At 34.3% G+C, this 17,564-nt stretch overlaps 2 protein-coding genes across 4 annotated transcripts in view; both read left to right on the plus strand.

Annotated features, from left to right (window-relative positions):
- The window catches only part of LOC123557226 (ectoine dioxygenase-like), a 58,014-nt gene that overhangs the window by 6,858 nt on the left and 33,592 nt on the right, over nt 1–17,564 (plus strand). The window lies entirely within an intron of this gene.
- LOC128557050 (uncharacterized) lies at nt 1,090–14,421 on the plus strand. Of its 2 annotated transcripts, XM_053543574.1 has the most exons (12): nt 1,090–1,388; nt 1,979–2,104; nt 2,880–2,974; nt 3,610–3,699; nt 4,778–4,828; nt 5,167–5,253; nt 5,799–5,909; nt 6,747–6,947; nt 7,949–8,147; nt 9,133–9,228; nt 9,738–9,833; nt 10,581–14,421. In XM_053543574.1, the coding sequence occupies exons 1-12, from the start codon at nt 1,260–1,262 to the stop codon at nt 10,716–10,718; spliced, it is 1,419 nt and encodes a 472-aa protein (XP_053399549.1). In that variant the 5' UTR covers nt 1,090–1,259; the 3' UTR covers nt 10,719–14,421. The 2 variants fall into 2 exon arrangements, with proteins under 2 accessions (XP_053399549.1, XP_053399550.1); XM_053543575.1 differs by lacking the exon at nt 4,778–4,828.

Consider the following 17,564-nt stretch of genomic DNA (forward strand, 5'->3'; position numbering starts at 1 on the left):
ACTCACCGGGATATAAGATGACCCGCGTGCTGCAATTTATGAATGAATGCGTAAATTCTTACGCTACTATAACAAAAAAGTGCTTAAAAAAAACACTCATTTGATTTTATTTCTCCTATTTTAAAGAATACGGTATGCAAGAAAAATATCACTGGTAGAAGGTGCTGATGGAAACATCTTGCTCTCGGGTAACTGTTTTGCAGTAATTCGAAGGAGTTCGTCACCGCCTAAACAGTTACATTCTAGCCAGAAATTTCAATCTGCATCTTCAAACTGTGAAAGATTCTTAGAAGCTCGAGCCATTAAAAATTACTTGATAAGGATTGCACTGGATCGGCGGGTCATAATTTAGTATTTTCATAATGTATTATTTTACCGCCTAAACAGTTACTCTTTAGCCAGATGGAAATATCTCCGTACCTTCAACCAGTGAAAGATTTTTATATTCTATCACCGGCAAAAGCAGGGGAAAATCCTGACAACGGTTCTATATGTCGTACATCTGTTTAGCCGAAAACAAAGTTAGTCTGTTCAATATTGATGTCAATGGTCTTTTAAATGCATAATATTTTATCGACTGATTGTTTTGGAATTAGACTTACTAGTCTTTCAAATTAAGCATCAGGTAAATACAAAACTTGAGGAGCATAATAAGAAATCAAGCGAAGTGAAACTTGAGTCAATGAAAACGGAACTCTGTAATAAGGTAAAATGGAAAGGACTACATGACCTGAAGGAAAATAGCTACCACACTGTGACGAAGAATGTCGTTAGACTACTGTTAGCTTTTTAATATCAGTGAATTTAGATTATTACGAACAAACCTTAATCATAAACTCTTCAGACATTATTTGTTTGTTTTTATATACACGGCGAATGCTTTATGTTAAAATAGTAAGGGGTAATACAGTTCCGTTATCAATAGATCAAAGTTTAAACAAAAGAATGAAGTTTTCAAGCTTTCAGACAATCGTTTATATTCATCAAATGAATTAACTATAAAATATTGAAACAATGGTCTTTACGAATTGTTTTCAGTTATTCTATTGCTAGTTTAAACCAGTTTATGGCCTATTTGGTAAACAAAAACAAGCGTGTATTACATGTGTATATTTACAATAATATTAATAAATGATATATGTATATGATTTTCTGGCATTACTCATCGATTTAAATCTTTAAACTTTATAAAATTGTGAGAAGATACAAGGGCATATTATTACTGATAAAAGATAAAACATTAGTAATTTATTTTAAAAATGACGTTCAATGCAAGAAGATTGGAGATAGTATTAAAGGAGGTGAACGCAGATCTTGAACATGAAGGTGTACTTACGGAAAGGTTGACACAAGATATATGGACTAAGTTGATGTCAAACTTGATGCAGGTAATTCTATTATGTAACTATGTCAATAAGATGTCGAATTGTTTTACAGAATCAGTTTGAAATATGAAAGAACTATAAAATTATTTTTTAACTTAATTACTCCGCATATGTAGAAACTGGCATCTTCACACGGGTCAAGTTGATTGAGGTTGAATTTTTCCACTATAGCTTAAAAGCTTATAATTGACTATACGGACAGAAAGAAAGATAATAGTACATCGTGCATAAAATATCATCTGACTTAGATATACAAAATTAAAAAGACAATTTGGGTACAATTATCGTTGTAAAACACTAATTAACTAATACGTGAAAGCGAAATGAAAGCTCCCTTCCCCTCTAGATTTTAATATAACATCTAGAAAAAAATATTGTAAGTGAGTGTAACCATGAATTCCAAAGTCATCATTCCAAATAATGAAAGATTCCACTATATTCTTATTACAAATTCATGCATGAGAACATCATTATTAATTACAAAAGTTCAGCGAGATGTAACAGAGCTTGAAATACACCTAGTGAAACGTTTCAGGCCATTTTGTGTTTCAAAATAATGATATCTGCATACTTACATCTGAAGATAATTACAGGGCGAATATATGATGGCTATTCCGATAAGACAAGAGCTGCAGATACATATAAGGAAGAAACGACCAGACAAAATCTACACGTTCAATCAAATTATACACAGGCTTGATGAAATCTTAGACAGATATGTAAGTAAATACAAATACGATAAACAAGATAATTGAGCCGTGCCATGAGAAAACCAACATAGTGGCTTTGCGACCAGCATGGATCCTGACCAGTCTGTCAGGATCCATGCTGTTCGCTTTTAAAGCCTATTGTAATTAGAGAAACCGTTAGCGAACAGCATTGATCCTGACCAGACTGCGCGGATGCACAGGCTGGTCTGGATCCATGCTGGCCGCAAAGCCACTATGTTGGTTTTCTCATTGCACGGCTCATATGGAAATCATTTTTGAGTTGATTATACATACTGACTTAGTGATAAAATCTATAAGATCATTGTGGAAAGTTTAACATAGAACGCAGCCAAATAGAATAAAAGCAGACTAGGTTTGAATGAATCTGTTTATAAGAGACAATGACTGACTTGTGTAATACTCCTCACTGCCCAACCACCTGTTTTATATGAAACTGAATGGTTCCCATTACTCCAGTGGACCAAAAGGGAAAACAACACTAATTACAAGTACGGGGAGACATTTTATGGCCAATTTGATTGCAAGTGCGTTTCCTAAAAACACACCAATGTATTTCATACTAGTTTCCAAATGGTAATTACTAATAAACATCATATTTTATCGGGTATAAGTTTCGCACATAGAAAACTCTTCGCAAGAAGATAATGTAGAAAGAAATGTAATTAGCAGTGTTTACATCCATGTAAATTTTGGTTCTGCCCTGTTATGTTGAATGAACACAATATACTGCCTTAAATCAGTTTAATATTTAAGATAATTCCAGATCCCTCCACCTGATCTGACAGATAGGAAAAGGGAGAAGAAAGGAAAACAGAAACAAGTACAAATAAAAGAACCAGTAGAACATCTCCCTACTGTGTATGTATAAGTTACACATAACTATGGATACACTTACAGAATGACAGTTGAACGAAAGAAAGTGGTTTTGCTGTGGAGAAATTATAATTACTTAGCTTTCTGCTTTTCTTTTAATTAAAAGGTTACGAATCTCTACAACAGACGCGAATGACAATATGTTTTACTTCTTATTAATCATAAAATGTCTAAATAATTTGCTAACGGTTTCTCTAATTGCAATAGGGGTTGAAAGCGAACAGTATGGATCCTGACCAGACTGCGCGGATGCGCAGACTGGTCTGGATCCATGCTAGTCGCAAATGCACTATGTTGGTTTTCTCATGGCGCGGCTCATTATGTATTATTTTCACATTTACTGTTTGGAGATTGCTTCGCTTGATTTATACCTTTATATGCTGTTCGCTAACGGTTTCTCTCTTATTGCAATAGGGTTTGAAAGCGAACAGCATGGATTCTGACCAGACTGCCCGGATGCGCAGACTGGTCTGGATCCATGCTGGTCGCAAATGCACTATGTTGGTTTTTTCTCATGGTACGGCTCATTAATTTTTCTTGTTTCACTTGAAGCTTCAGAATAACAATGAGAGTTTTTATCCTGTTAAAACTATTTATCTTATTAATGTGCATTTTTCCAGTGAAAAGGTTCCAGATGCAATGCATGTGGTGGGTCAGAAATCTCAATGGCTTCACACGTCTACCCGGAATATGAATGTACAGATAGAGAGGTAATGCATCTGACTGATTTTAGATGATACATGCAACATTATTTAACAAGTGAATATCCTTTGGAAATATAGAATGCAACCGAGAAAAAACAATAGCAGGCTAGGTTGAACTGTGTCTATTCGTGAGAGGTAATGGATAAGAAACACCTGCCATGCCTCCTAACATTGGTTTCAGAGGAGGTCTGTTATTCAGATACATTGTATATTGAATGGGATTCATGGTCCCAATAGGCCGGAATATAATACTGAGTCCAAGTTAAGGCCACCACATGGTTATAATTAATTAACCTGTAATTAGATGTTTTTTTTTTTGGAAACATAGAATGCAGCCAAGTAAAGATGTAGTTGACCCAGTTTGATTCAGTCTATTCATGAGAGGTTATGAAATGTGCTTAGTTCTCACTCCAACTAACACCAGCATAAGCGGAACACTACAATATGTATATTGCATAGACTCCATGCTCCAAGTTGACCAGAAAATATGACAGCACTGAATTACATATTTTATAAAAGTCACCACGTATTCGGAACTATCCTGTCAACTTAATTTACATAAAACTTTTTATTACATACCCATATAAATTCTGTAAAAAATCCGTATTGTACCTTCCGTATTGTACCTGCGGACTACTTTCATTAATATGCATGACCTGACACAATTCTATAAATAGCGCACATAAAAACTTCACTTAGTTCCATTTTGATATCGATAAACAGATTTCGTTCAATAACAAAACAACAAGCAAAAAGGTAGAGGCATATAATAAAAGGGTCATTATAACAGTACCTAGATCTGGGATTTTGTATTCGGCTCTCGTGGATTTTGCAAGGTCGGATCACACTCGGCGCTTGCGCGCCTCGTGAGATCCGATCTGGCAAAATCCACTCTAGCCAAATACAGCATCCAAGATCGATCTACTGTTATAATAACCCTATTAAAGCATATGTATATCGAATATGTAACGAACATTTGGCACTTCTTCTGTTCTTTGTGTGTGTGTGTGTGTGTGTGTGTGTGTTTCCAGGCCATTGTTGCGACATTTGCTTCCATTATGAAAAGCATATTTAATCATTTTAGAGAAGACGAAAAAACAAAATCAAATAGAGAAATGGCAATCCAAACTTCAAAGTAAGTAACAACATTAGACCCAAGGTGTACATGTATGTAATATATATTCATATTCATATAATATATCAGGTCATCTGGTATATTTCGCCATTTAAATGACAAAAAAAGCATAATTGCGTTGTTAAGAATTAGTGATTCTTGGCTTTTCATTCTTTCGATGGTATATCTTCTCAATTTTTACGATTGTCTGCATTTAAATGTCTCTCTACCAGCGAATATTACCAACCAACTAGTTATGCAAGTAAAATGTATGAAGAGGAAATAACCGTATTGCCTGTGCCCTAGCAATCTACATTCGTGTAGTTAAATAATATTAACATTTCTAATCATTCGTCTAGAACAGTCTTAAACGAAGCCACCACACAGATTAAAGGTGACACATTCATCGCCGCATCTAGGAAAGATGAATCAGTCGGGACAGATAAGTAAGTTACATCCAACATAATCATCTTATACTGAAAACTGTTTTTAGAATGTGGGTTGCCTATCTAAATTTTTATCTTTTGATTTGTTTCAATCTAGTGTGGGTGTTTTTTACCGTAGATGACAGATTAAAATAAGTGAATCGCCATTTTTGATAATAGTCCCTAGAACAAGATATTTGATCGCTATTTAGCGTAAACGAAAACGCTCTCTATGTGAAGCTTCATAGGATAGGAAAAATAGACATGTGCGGTTATTTCAGAAGTTAGAACTCTTGAATAAATGCTTTGGCTCAAACATGGTTGTGTTTGTAGCAGTATCCGTGAATGTTGTCATCCATGAACTTAACTGCAAATGATTAAAATATCTTCAAGTTGTCTCCATTGATGAGAAAACGAAAAACGAAATACTAAATGTCGCAGTGGTAATATGTATTGTTTTTTTTTAATTCATGTAATATTCCCGTTACTCTCTTGTCCAAGGAAGAAAAATGTCCTTTAAATGATATTTTTTATTCTCTCTTTTCTGATGTACCCTCAAAATTAAGAGAGGAGAAGTATGAAGAAGACGAGATTTCACGAGAACAGTATTTTACGATGCAAGCAAACGAAAGTGTTCTCAGGACAACAATTGACGACCAGCAGATGAAAATTAAGATGTAAGTGTTTATTCTGTAGCTCAATATCATAGATAGATAGTATACGTGCCTGCCGTTTAATTGATTTAATGTTATATACTGTGTCCATGCCTGTCATTTAATTGATTTACTGTTATATATCGTATCTGTGTCCATCGTTTAATTGATTAACTCTTATATACTGTGTCTGTGTCCACCGTTTAATTGATTTACTCTTATATACTGTGTCTGTGTCTATCGTTTAATTGATTTACTGTTATAGACTATGTCCGTTCCTGCCATTTAATTGATTTAATATTATAGGTTGTGTCCATGCTGGACGTTTACTTGATTTAATTCCACGCCTGCCATATTATGTACTGTGTCAGTGTCTACCGTTTAATTGATTTTATGCTGTTACTGTTAAACAGAATGTGACCGTGTACGCCTTTTATATGATACAATGTTATAGACTGTGACCATGCCCAACGTTTAATTGATTTGATGCTATTTGGATCGTTTTTTTTGCAGTAGGTTTAATTATGTAATTCTTGCGCAAGTAATTTTTGAATTAATTAAAGCATTTGTAACTTAACATAATGAATTCTTCCGTTCAAATAAGTTATTTAACGAAGTTTACGTGTGCTTGCAAAGTAATTAGCAAAGAAATTTGTTTCCTCGTTTTACGTTGGAAACAGACGTCTTCTTTTTTTTAGAAATGAAAAAGCTATATCAAGAGTGAAACTAGAACCGCCCCAACTGTAACGTGTATAGTTTGAGGTAATGAGTAATTAAACTTGCATATAAATTTGAATAACAAATTGACTGTACTACTAACTGAATGCTCATTTATTCAACACCTTTAATTCTAATTTCTAGTTTGGAAGAATCTGTAACTCAGCTTGAACGAAAGAATATGACTTTAATGGGAGAAATACAATCTATCGGTACTGAAAAGGGTGAGAAGATCGACGTGTATAATAAGGCGGAGAGGGAAATAAAGTTTCTCAGAAATGAGTTGAAGATAAAGGAGAGAACATTGCAACTGAGTTTGATTGAGAGAAACGAGCTTCTTGATAGGTATACAAGCACGACTACATGTGCTTCATGTTTTAATGTCATAGTTATTAAAGAAAAGAAAAAAGAATTTCCAGAACTAACCAAAGTTGAAAGTTACTTTTCAAAGTTATTTCGTAATCTTGTTCGTCCATCGCAGATGCGAAGATGACCGTGACTTCTTCTAGGTGGTTAACTGGATTCTGTGTGTCCGGCGATGACTGATGAGGCCAATCCGGGCACGAAAGTACCTCCCGCACGTCTCACATCTGTGGTCTGTACGTTCGGTTTCAGCTATGGATGAGCTCACTGCCCTCTCTTTGCGAATAGCACGCTTCCTCCTACACTCCTCCATTCGTAACGTTTCTGAGAGTGAGGCCCCTTTAGTAATGTGTGTTCGCCAAGCTGAACGATCTTGCGCAAGACTCTCCAAGGAGTCTGTACACATGCCAAGTGCCTTCAGTGAGGTCTTCAAGGTATCTTTGAATCGCTTTCGTTGGCCCCCTGCCGATCTTGCTCCGTTAAGCAGCTCTCCATATAGTAACTGCTGTGGGATCCTATCATCTGGCATTCGACATATGTGGCCTGTCCATCTAACTTGCGAGCGTTGTAGCATGACGTAAATAGACTTGAGTTTGGCTCGGGCAAGGACATCGGTGTATGATATTTTGTCTTGCCACTTAATCTTGAGCAGCTGGCGTAGAGACGTCATATGGAAGTGATTGAGCTTCTTGGCATGTCTGGCGTAGACAGTCCATGTTTCGCAAGCATACAGGAGTGTTGTTAGTACGACTGCCCTGTAGACACTTATCTTTGTATGAAGTAGGATGCCTCTGCGTTCCCAGACTGTAGCGCGGATTTCGTATATTGTTAGTGCAAAAATAGAATATTTTCAAATCCCTTGCCCAAATGTTAAAGCTATTTCCAATCTTATTGATTACTATTTACTGCGAGAACACAGTTAATGTTTAAAAGAACATGTATTTTATATCATTATGAATCTCTAAGTGCATATATATATTAAGGTTAAGTGCTGTAACGTCCACAAAAATGGCAAATGGAAACTCTAACACGACAGAACTTGGTGAGGTACTGCGTCCAACCCAAATTGCTGACAAATACTCAAAACTGTTTGACAGTGAATGGACAGACGCGTTCCATCTTCTAACACTGGAAATGAAGGAAGAAAAAACTGTTATACAATGGTTGCTTGAGATTCTACAGGTAAGCAGTTTTGCAATATCTCGCAGTTTTGCAATATCTCACAGTTTGCACTACCTCGCAGCTTTGCAATACATCGCAGTTTTGCAATACCTCGCAGTTTTGCAACACCTCGCAGTTTTGTAATACAGTTTGCAATACCTCGTAGTTTTGCAACACCTCGCAGTTTTGCAGTACCTCGTAGAATGAGTTAAAGATAAGCTTACTGGAGATAATAATTTCGACATGAGCTTCTACTTTTTGATCATGTCAAAATAGTGCAAGATACTTTTGAAGGAATAAATGGAGTGAATAAATGGACATGCGCGTATGTGTGTAGAATATCTGTGTCGGGATTTCATTTTTTTTCATTGTTAATTGTCAGAGATACTCTGTACTACAGACTATAAGTATATGATAATTTTTATAATTGTTATCGAAAGTGTACTCGAATATCTTTGAATTAGCAAACCTGTGTTACATGGATACAACATTGAATGTGTAAAATTTAGCCTGCAATATTTCTAAAACATTCAATTTGGGCAGTACCATTTATTATTCGAAGGGGTGTTCACCGAAAATTTACTGACTGAATAGCGAACAGTGCAGACCATGATCAGACTGCACGGATGCACTGGTCGCAAAGGCAGAATCACTTGCCGCCAGCAAGCTAAGGGTTAAAAGAAAATGCTCGCTAAGGTTCATCTTTCTTTCAAGCGATGTAACTGTAAATGATTCCTTTATGGGTTAAAAAATGTTTACATAATGCAAATACATTTATTTGTTTTCTATGACATTTTAGCAATTGGTTGTACCTCTAAAATTAGTGAAATTTTATAATGTTTTCGATTTATTTGATTAAAATCACTAAAATCACAGCTCCGGGCAAACGCACACAAAATGTATGACCAGGAGTATAAATCTGAAGCAAACAATTAAGAGACGACATTTACATGTTCGCTTGACATTTTTTCTTTTTAAAAGATAATTGTGTAGTGTTTCTTTTCAGGATTCATACTGGTTTTGTGTCAACACAAACGAGTCACATACGAAACTGCTTCTTGACAGTTTGCTTCATCCTTTCAGACGGACATCTGAAACAAAGGTAAGAATCATGTTTACAAAAATTTATTTATGGTATTTTAACTCATTAAAAATATATGTTTCACCATTCAGATTGACATCTGAAACAAAGTTAAAAACATCAAATTTATAAAAATTTACTCATGGTTTCCTTATTCATCAAAAATTTCAATAAAGTATATTTATGAATGATTTTCGTATATGACCATTGGAAAAAAAAGATCCTCAAATAGAGGAATATAATTTTAACTTGAAGAAAATCATATTTTTGTATTGAAATGTATATATAGATTTGTGCAGTGCAATTTACTGGCAATGAAATTATACATTATGTTTACCTTTTACTTGTGTCACAGAAGTTTATGATTAATATACATTTTGTATCATAAAATATACACCATTTTGTATACAAAAAGGTAAATTATTTGTACATATTATATGTAGGGTCAAATACCATACAGATCGGATTATATAATATAGGATATCCATTACAAAATTTGAACTTAAAGAAAAGCTCTTTTTGCAAAACAGGCTGCTGACCCGCATGTGCTAGATGATTGTTCGAGGAATCTTCTCACTAATTTGAAGAGATCGGCCGCAAAGGATGTCGTGCCCCAGGTGCAAGTGGTATGTTATTGTTTAAATCCGGTGAAAATCCTTAATAACAGTTCGTGAATTTCATTTCAGTCTATTTGCAATAACATCTTGGGTAATTTATGAGCAGTTAGCTATTATGCGAAACAATTTAATTGGCTGGGTTGCGCGATATCATTGATTTAAAAAAAACAACATAATATTATATCATAATTATAATAATTTTTAATGCTTGATAACTGAGTATCATACGGTTTGTGCTTGTCATTTGCATCTAAAATATGTATTGTTTTTACGACTTGATAAACACTTTGTTACTTTTTAAACACTTGACGGTTGTTACTGAAAACAACAATAGAAATATTTAGATAGACGACCCGTAATGCCGGTCAACCGGCAATTTCAGTTCGATAACTCAATCTCCGTATGCGTTTTCGGCAAACTTCGGAATTACAGTCGAAAAAGCCGAAATCACATAATGGAAAAATACTTAAAGGAATGACACTTTTCGATCGTCATTCATGCGGGGCTCACGTCTTTAATTTTTAGCCTGCTGTCGGCAAGTGATTATGCGACCAGTGCAGACCAAGATCAGCCTGCACTCATGGTCTGCACTGCTGGCTATTCAGTCAGTAAATTTCAGTGAACACCCCTTCGAATAATAAGTGGTATTGCCCATTTTAGAAATTTAGCGGGAAAAGGTTAAGTCTAAATATTTCTGATGTTCAATATTCATGAATTACATCTAGCGGTTTTCAAATATTCACATATTTTTTCCAGCAATTTTTCCAAACTATGCAAAAAACAAAGAAGATATACTACGAGGACAAAACTGCAAAGAAACTGATGTCATACATAGACAAATGTGTAGAGTTATCCTGGTTTATGGTGAATCAAGATCCGCCCTGTGTTTCTTGATGATAAACCTCCAAAGCTGGTGACGAGTTGGACAGAGATATTTATAGATTTTACACAAAATCTGGTTCAAAAGTAGACTTTTTGGTGTGGCCAGCATTGTACCTTGCCAAAGGAGGATATTTATTACTGCAAGGTGTTGCCCAACCCAAACAAGAGGGCATAGCCTTGAGAATTGCTTCATCAAAGTCAGTTAGATCATATAACCATTTAAACTACGCGTAAAACGAGAAGAATATGTATTATCATAAATTACTGTTAAATAAAAAATGTATATGTTGATAGCAAGCATGGCGAAATCTACACCAGTAATAATACGCCATGTACCCGGATAATCCTAACTCTGTTCAGCGACCCTAACTCAGTGCCAACATGGCTGACAGAAAGACGATGTATGTAGTTAATTTCCTTGTCTTTTTTCATGTTTTTATGTGAGTATGCAATGTTACCTTAAAACTTTTGATTGTCATAATATCCTGTATTAATAACATGTTTTGTGTACTAAATATTTCAATCGAAATGTCACATTATGTAGCTGGAATTCATTAAAATGTACTCAAAAAAGTCTTCAAAATGAACATGTTTTATGTTTCTCACTGTTTTAAAGTACCAGAAATTGCAGTAAGACCTTACTTATTAAATGTATTAGTTCCATAAATATCTCTTTGACAATGTTTAACAGTATCAAAGTTTGAAATTGATTTTTATAGCTTAAAAATTGTATTGATTATGAGGTGGGTTTAAATTTGCGGATAATTCCTAACTGGTATAGGAAACAGTGCTGGATAAATACGAACTTAGAATGGATAAACACCTAACCAAACGAAAACGGCGGTTCGTCTGTGCTTTTTTATGGACTGTTGATGCTCGAAGTTCTTTGATCTACCCGCCCCTGCAGGGATGTGGGATTCCTATGTCCAACTTATCCGACTCGTGATTTTTTTGCCGGCGGACAAGTGCATTTTTCATTCTGTGTGTCCGCGAACAAGCATACTTTTTCAGGTATAAATTGAGAAAACATAAAATATCATTTAGATTGCGTGTTGCTTCAAGTATATGGAGGTGATAAAGATAATGGGTTCTTTGACTAGGTCTCGCGAACACTGTAACTCGGTGACTATGATAAAATATCAGAGAAGATTTAGATACAAGAAGATTTATTTAACGTCGGATAAGTATAAACATATAACACTAGCTTAAAGCTATTTTCCGGCAAACACATGTAAATAAGCTCGACATAAGTAAATCAGCTGTAATAAAATGCAAATAAGTTAAAGCACATTAAAGCAAATAAAGCATCTGGCTCTAAGTAGATAAGAAACAAATCACAAATTATCACATACATGTTACAGCGCATTAAAACAAAATAGCACATAGGTACTAGCAAATAAAAGGAAAAAGTAATTTACCACATACAGATTTAGCACATTTAAAGCAACATAAAAAAGATTAGCTGACACTACACAAAAAATAAGAAGAGTCACATTTTACAACATGCATTAAAAAAAAACATAAAAGAAGAAATCATATACATGCTAAAGGGAACATAAGAACTACTTAAAGTAGCTGAAGAAAAATATTTGCATCATCAGCATATAGCATTCTGTAACTAAAACTAAAAAAGGAAAACAAGGGTTACACACAGAGAACTAAAAGGACATTTAAAGACATCAGAAACGTAAACAACTTAAAAAAAAGTATTATGACAAGTTTGTAAGTAGAATTCCAACTGCTGAGACAATAAGTCACTGTCAAAGGAAATATTTGAGCCAGTAGTCAGCCAAATTAAAATCAAAAGCACACAGAGATCGCAAGTATGACTAAAACAAGCCGGAACGTTTTAAGAGTCTTTCTCTGAATTCATCTGGCTTTGCACCATTGCGTGGGCAGTGTTTCAGGCATGATCTCAAAAGATCCCGAACACTGCTTACGCGATTTCAGACTTTTATAAACGTTAAAAGGCAAATATTTCAACAGCTTATTTTTTACCACAGTTACTGTGATATGCTTTTTTTATTGTCCTAAATAAAGAACTCGATCTCCAGTCTATTTGCGCTTTCATGAAGGTTTGATATTACAAATCAGAGCAAGTGAAATTTGACTATGGACAAGTGGATTTTTAAGTTCCGTGGACAAGCGAAAAATGTAAGGATACCCACACCCCTGTCCCATCAGTCCATGCACCACTCCCTCACCCCACCACACCACACCACACACACACTTTTCTTCCCTATTTACCGTCTGAAAAATATCATATTTAATAATTAATCATAAATCTAATCCCATTTAAACAATTTCAAAAATATTCCATTAGCACCTCTATAAAAATCTCTTACACTATACGATATACAAGATTTGAAACAAACACAATTCTTCTGAAACAGTGTGTGTGTGTGTGTGTGCGTGCGTGCGTGCGTGTGTGTGTGTGTGAGAGAGAGAGAGACAGAGAGAGGGGGGGGGGGAGAGAGAGACAGGGTTGGGGACTACAGAACTTCGAACATCGGTGGTATTAAATATAATAATTTTGACTTTTATACTGAGTTATTTTTGAGGGTTTATCCAGATTTTTCCAAACATTGCTATTTGCATAATATTAAAAATATGAAAAAATATTTGACTGTAGTGGGCATACATATAACATCTTGTAAAATTAATGACAAATTAATTAATGAAGATTTTATCCTTACATTTTTCTCTTATCCACGGAACTTAAACCGACAATACCGCTTATAAAGTAATGTTTACAATAATCACACCATGTACATGTCAACTCATTCATTTCTATAGAATACTAGTCAGTTAGGTGTTTATCCGTCACGCAATTTCGTGTAAGTTAGGTTTTTATCCATTCCTCATGTAAACTGAGTTCGGTTTTTATCAGCTCAAAGTTAGGTTTTTATCCCTTTTCTCGCTGCCAATACATTTGAACATGTATTGTGTCAACATGTAGTGGGTTAACAACATAGTGTAAACGGGCCTATAAAGCAGTATATCTTTGCTTTCAAACAACAAAATACTCGAGGCATCAAAAGCATAGAAGTATTTTTAAAGATTTTTTGTAAAAGTTTTCATTGAAAAAGTTGCCTTGTTCGTCGTTTTTCCACCTGAAAACACAAGGGTTGATATATTTAACATGATGCATTTTGAAATAAATATACACTTGATCAATGGAGATAGATATAACAACAGAAACATTCCTTTATACATCGTAATTACACAGAAAACAAAGTTGTATCGGCTTTACATCCGCCATGTTGGCACTGAGTTAGGGTCGCTGAACAGAGTTAAGATTATCCGGGTACATGGCGTGAGTAAAGTTTTGTGATGTCGTTTCTATTGCGAATTGTGCCTTTCACGGATATGTAAATGACTTTTAGTGAAAAAATGTTTGGCTTGCACAGTATATTGGATTCTTGAAGATTAGAAACTGCAATAAAAGTTGAATTATTTAAACTAAGTACATGTAAAAAGGTAATGTACAAATAATATGACAAAGGGTCTGTCAGACTCCTTTTTGCTTCAAAGATAAAATCTATGTGTTTGATAAAGACCACTGTTTGTGTATTTTATTTATGACATCTGTATATTACCAATCCTGCCTTTTTTCAAATAAGTTTGAACGGTTATGTCTTGTCTTTCCTTTAAGGTCTGTCTATACGCATTCAAAAATACCAAAAATAAAGGGTGGCCATAATGCAAGGACACCATTGCCACGTGACTGGGTCACGTGATAAATACACAAATTATCGCATTAGTCGCTACGTCTTGATTTAAAAGTAAATGATACTTAAACGATTTTCACTCTATAACTTAAATCCAGTACTTAAATTCTATCGTATATCATTTTCATAAAGTACAAAAATGCACCCAATATAAATAGCCTTTTAAGGGGACGCATATTGTTACATTCACAGTTCATACAGAAATGCGGAAGGGGTGCATATTCAAGAAATCGATGGTGGGAAAATAAAAAACATATTCCTAAACTGATATAATACTGATGGACACCTGTAATATTCAGTATTTTGTGGATAAGTATGTGGTACTATTAATGTAATAGGAAAACAGAGGTCTTTGTGAAAGTACATTCAACACAAAATATTAAGCTTTTGTATAAGGAAAAAACAGGTTTTTTTACAATAACAGTGTTCCAAATAATGTTGAAGGGATGAGATTTTCTTTCTAACACACCAGATTTGCTTAAACATGTAAAAATTTAACGCCACGTCATTTCAGCTCGGGATGGACGCCATATTTCTCATTGACAAAAATGTAAACAAAAAAAATCAGAGTGGGATTAGCATTGCAAGGGCATAACATGACATTCTACACAATGAATACCTTAGAGCAGATATCTAAGATGCTACACAGGTCAGGCGGGTTAAATGCATAATGGCGATCACTTGAAATTTATCTTGAAAAGGTGGTTAACTTTTGTTAATTTACATGGTTTTTAATTTTCCCACGACTTCTCGGCGATTCACTGCAAATGTATTACTGCGCCGGACGAAAGGTAACTCTAATAAACAACGGGAGACAACTTAGGTGATTTTTAAAACAACATGTCGATGATTATAATTTCTTCTCAAATAATGAATCCTATTCAGATATTCGTCTTTAATATTAGAAAATTATTAATTTCTGTGGACATTTGTCAAAAAATATTACTTACATTGGACTACTTTGCGCATCAAACTGGTTTCCGCTTCAGTTGTGAGGCACTTCCGTTATACTTTTTGACAACAATAACAAAAACACAAAATGAATCAATAAAGTCACTTATAAACAGACTGCTACTTAAATCAGTGTAAGTAAAATTGTTGTTACAACATTATACATGTTCGTTACGTTATGAGATAAAGTTTATCTTGAACTGCATAATCCAATAATTACGTTTAGATGATATTGCATTTACAACTTATTTGACCCCATTTTTTACGTGAATGACAGCATTCTCGTGCACCTCGTGCAAACAGAGTTATGAAAAGTATGGTGGAGAGAATTCAAGGACAAATTATAAATGACATTAAAGTGAGGATAACTGTATATTCGTCCAGTTTTGATCATTGACATGCCTGCTGTGTATTAGTAACTTTTGTGAACAAGATTAGAATGTTACTTTTGCACATATACACATTGATTGGACCTCTCGACCAAATTTCATACCTTATTTTAGGGATTTTTAAGACAATACATTTTCAAAAGTTTGTTGAATGTGTTTTGATATTTAAGTGCATTGTAGTTCATGAATACCAAGTTAAAAATTAATAATGACAACATTTCTAGGCCCTTATTGTAAGCCACTAGACTTCTGTAACGATAAATGTTTAATGTATGAAGGGGAATATACTCTTTTAGTTTTGGAATGTGGCATTCCTTGACCACCGTATCTTTTCTTATGCACTACTTTGTAAACAAACTAAATAATGTGTTTTAGCTTACATATGCGAAATGAAAAGCAAGACAGTGACCATATTTCACATTCTTTCTTTAAATTAGAATCTGTAGGACATTGATAAATGTTTGGACAAGGTGAAGCACTATTATTTTCGCACCAAAAAGTCTTAATTGTTGACTTTGAATGTACACAATAAGTCTTATGTAATTCAACAATAACTTTCTTGTTTCAGTTTTCTCATTTTTATTTTAGTGAGCAATCCTTTGTGTACTTATAACAGTTGAAACAGTATCCATTTAATGTACCAAAACCTTGTACTTTTTTGCAGGTAAATTTTATCATACCCCACCCACTTTTTTCTAATTTCAAAGTATGCGTCCCCTTAATTGTGAATTTTGCTCCGGCCTGCTCGACACTAACAGCTGAAAAGTGTTTACTGCCTCCTTTGTGTGTAATTCATGACTAAAATATGAAGTAATGAAAAACATAAAGATTGTTCATCCGTTCTGTATGTATCAGCATGAACACATATGGGCAGACGATATCAAGTTTATCTTCTTCTGTACAACTGTTTGACCTTGAAAGCGATAAACAAATTTCGCCTGTGTGAAATTATATCGGCTAAAGATTTTTAGGTAAGCAGACCTTACTAGTTATACAATAAATCTTTGGGTGTGTAATGTTGATAGAATCTTTGTTTCTTTGTTTTATATTTGTTTAATGATATTACAGTATATTTTAATTTAACACAACTCTAGACCTCATAAGTAAATTTCAGTATATTTTGTTTAACACATTTAGTTCTTTCTAGAGCTCGTGAGTAAATTTTAGAATATTTTAGTTTAACACAGCTTAAAACCACATGAGTAAATTTCAAAATAAAAATGTGTGGGTTAGTAAATATGTATACTGTAAATGTTAAAAAATATATATAAGCAAAAACAGCAATATTGAAAATGTTTTCTTTTTCTTTTCAGGATTAGATTATTTCCCTTTGTTCATTTGACAGGTACCTGTGTGTGATCAACAATTGACACCAATATGGTTGAAAGTAAGTGTTTCTTGATACACTACGTATTATGTATTCTGTTCTGTTTATATTTGTTAATTCTTTTGGAATCCATATCAAAGGTATTTCAATTAAAATAAACATTTGGGCGTTTTTATGTAGATGAAACTGTACACGTTTGTCTATGTATGAATCAAAAACATGTATTTTCAGTCTACACACAAACGTCTTGAAGATCGTGCGTATTATAACTTTATATCACGAATTCTAACACATTTCTTATCAGACTTAAGGGTTTTTGTGACTGAGTGGTTAAGATTGCAGACTTCGAATTACTTGCCCCTTACCTCTGTGGGTTCATAACCATGCTTGTATTGCAGAATTCTTTAATGCGAGGAAGCCATCTGACTTGTTGTAGAATTCTTTAATGTGAGGAAGCCAT

The sequence above is a fragment of the Mercenaria mercenaria genome, chromosome 5 (assembly GCF_021730395.1).
Source record: "Mercenaria mercenaria strain notata chromosome 5, MADL_Memer_1, whole genome shotgun sequence".
In the NCBI taxonomy this organism is placed as follows: Eukaryota; Metazoa; Mollusca; class Bivalvia; order Venerida; family Veneridae; genus Mercenaria; species Mercenaria mercenaria.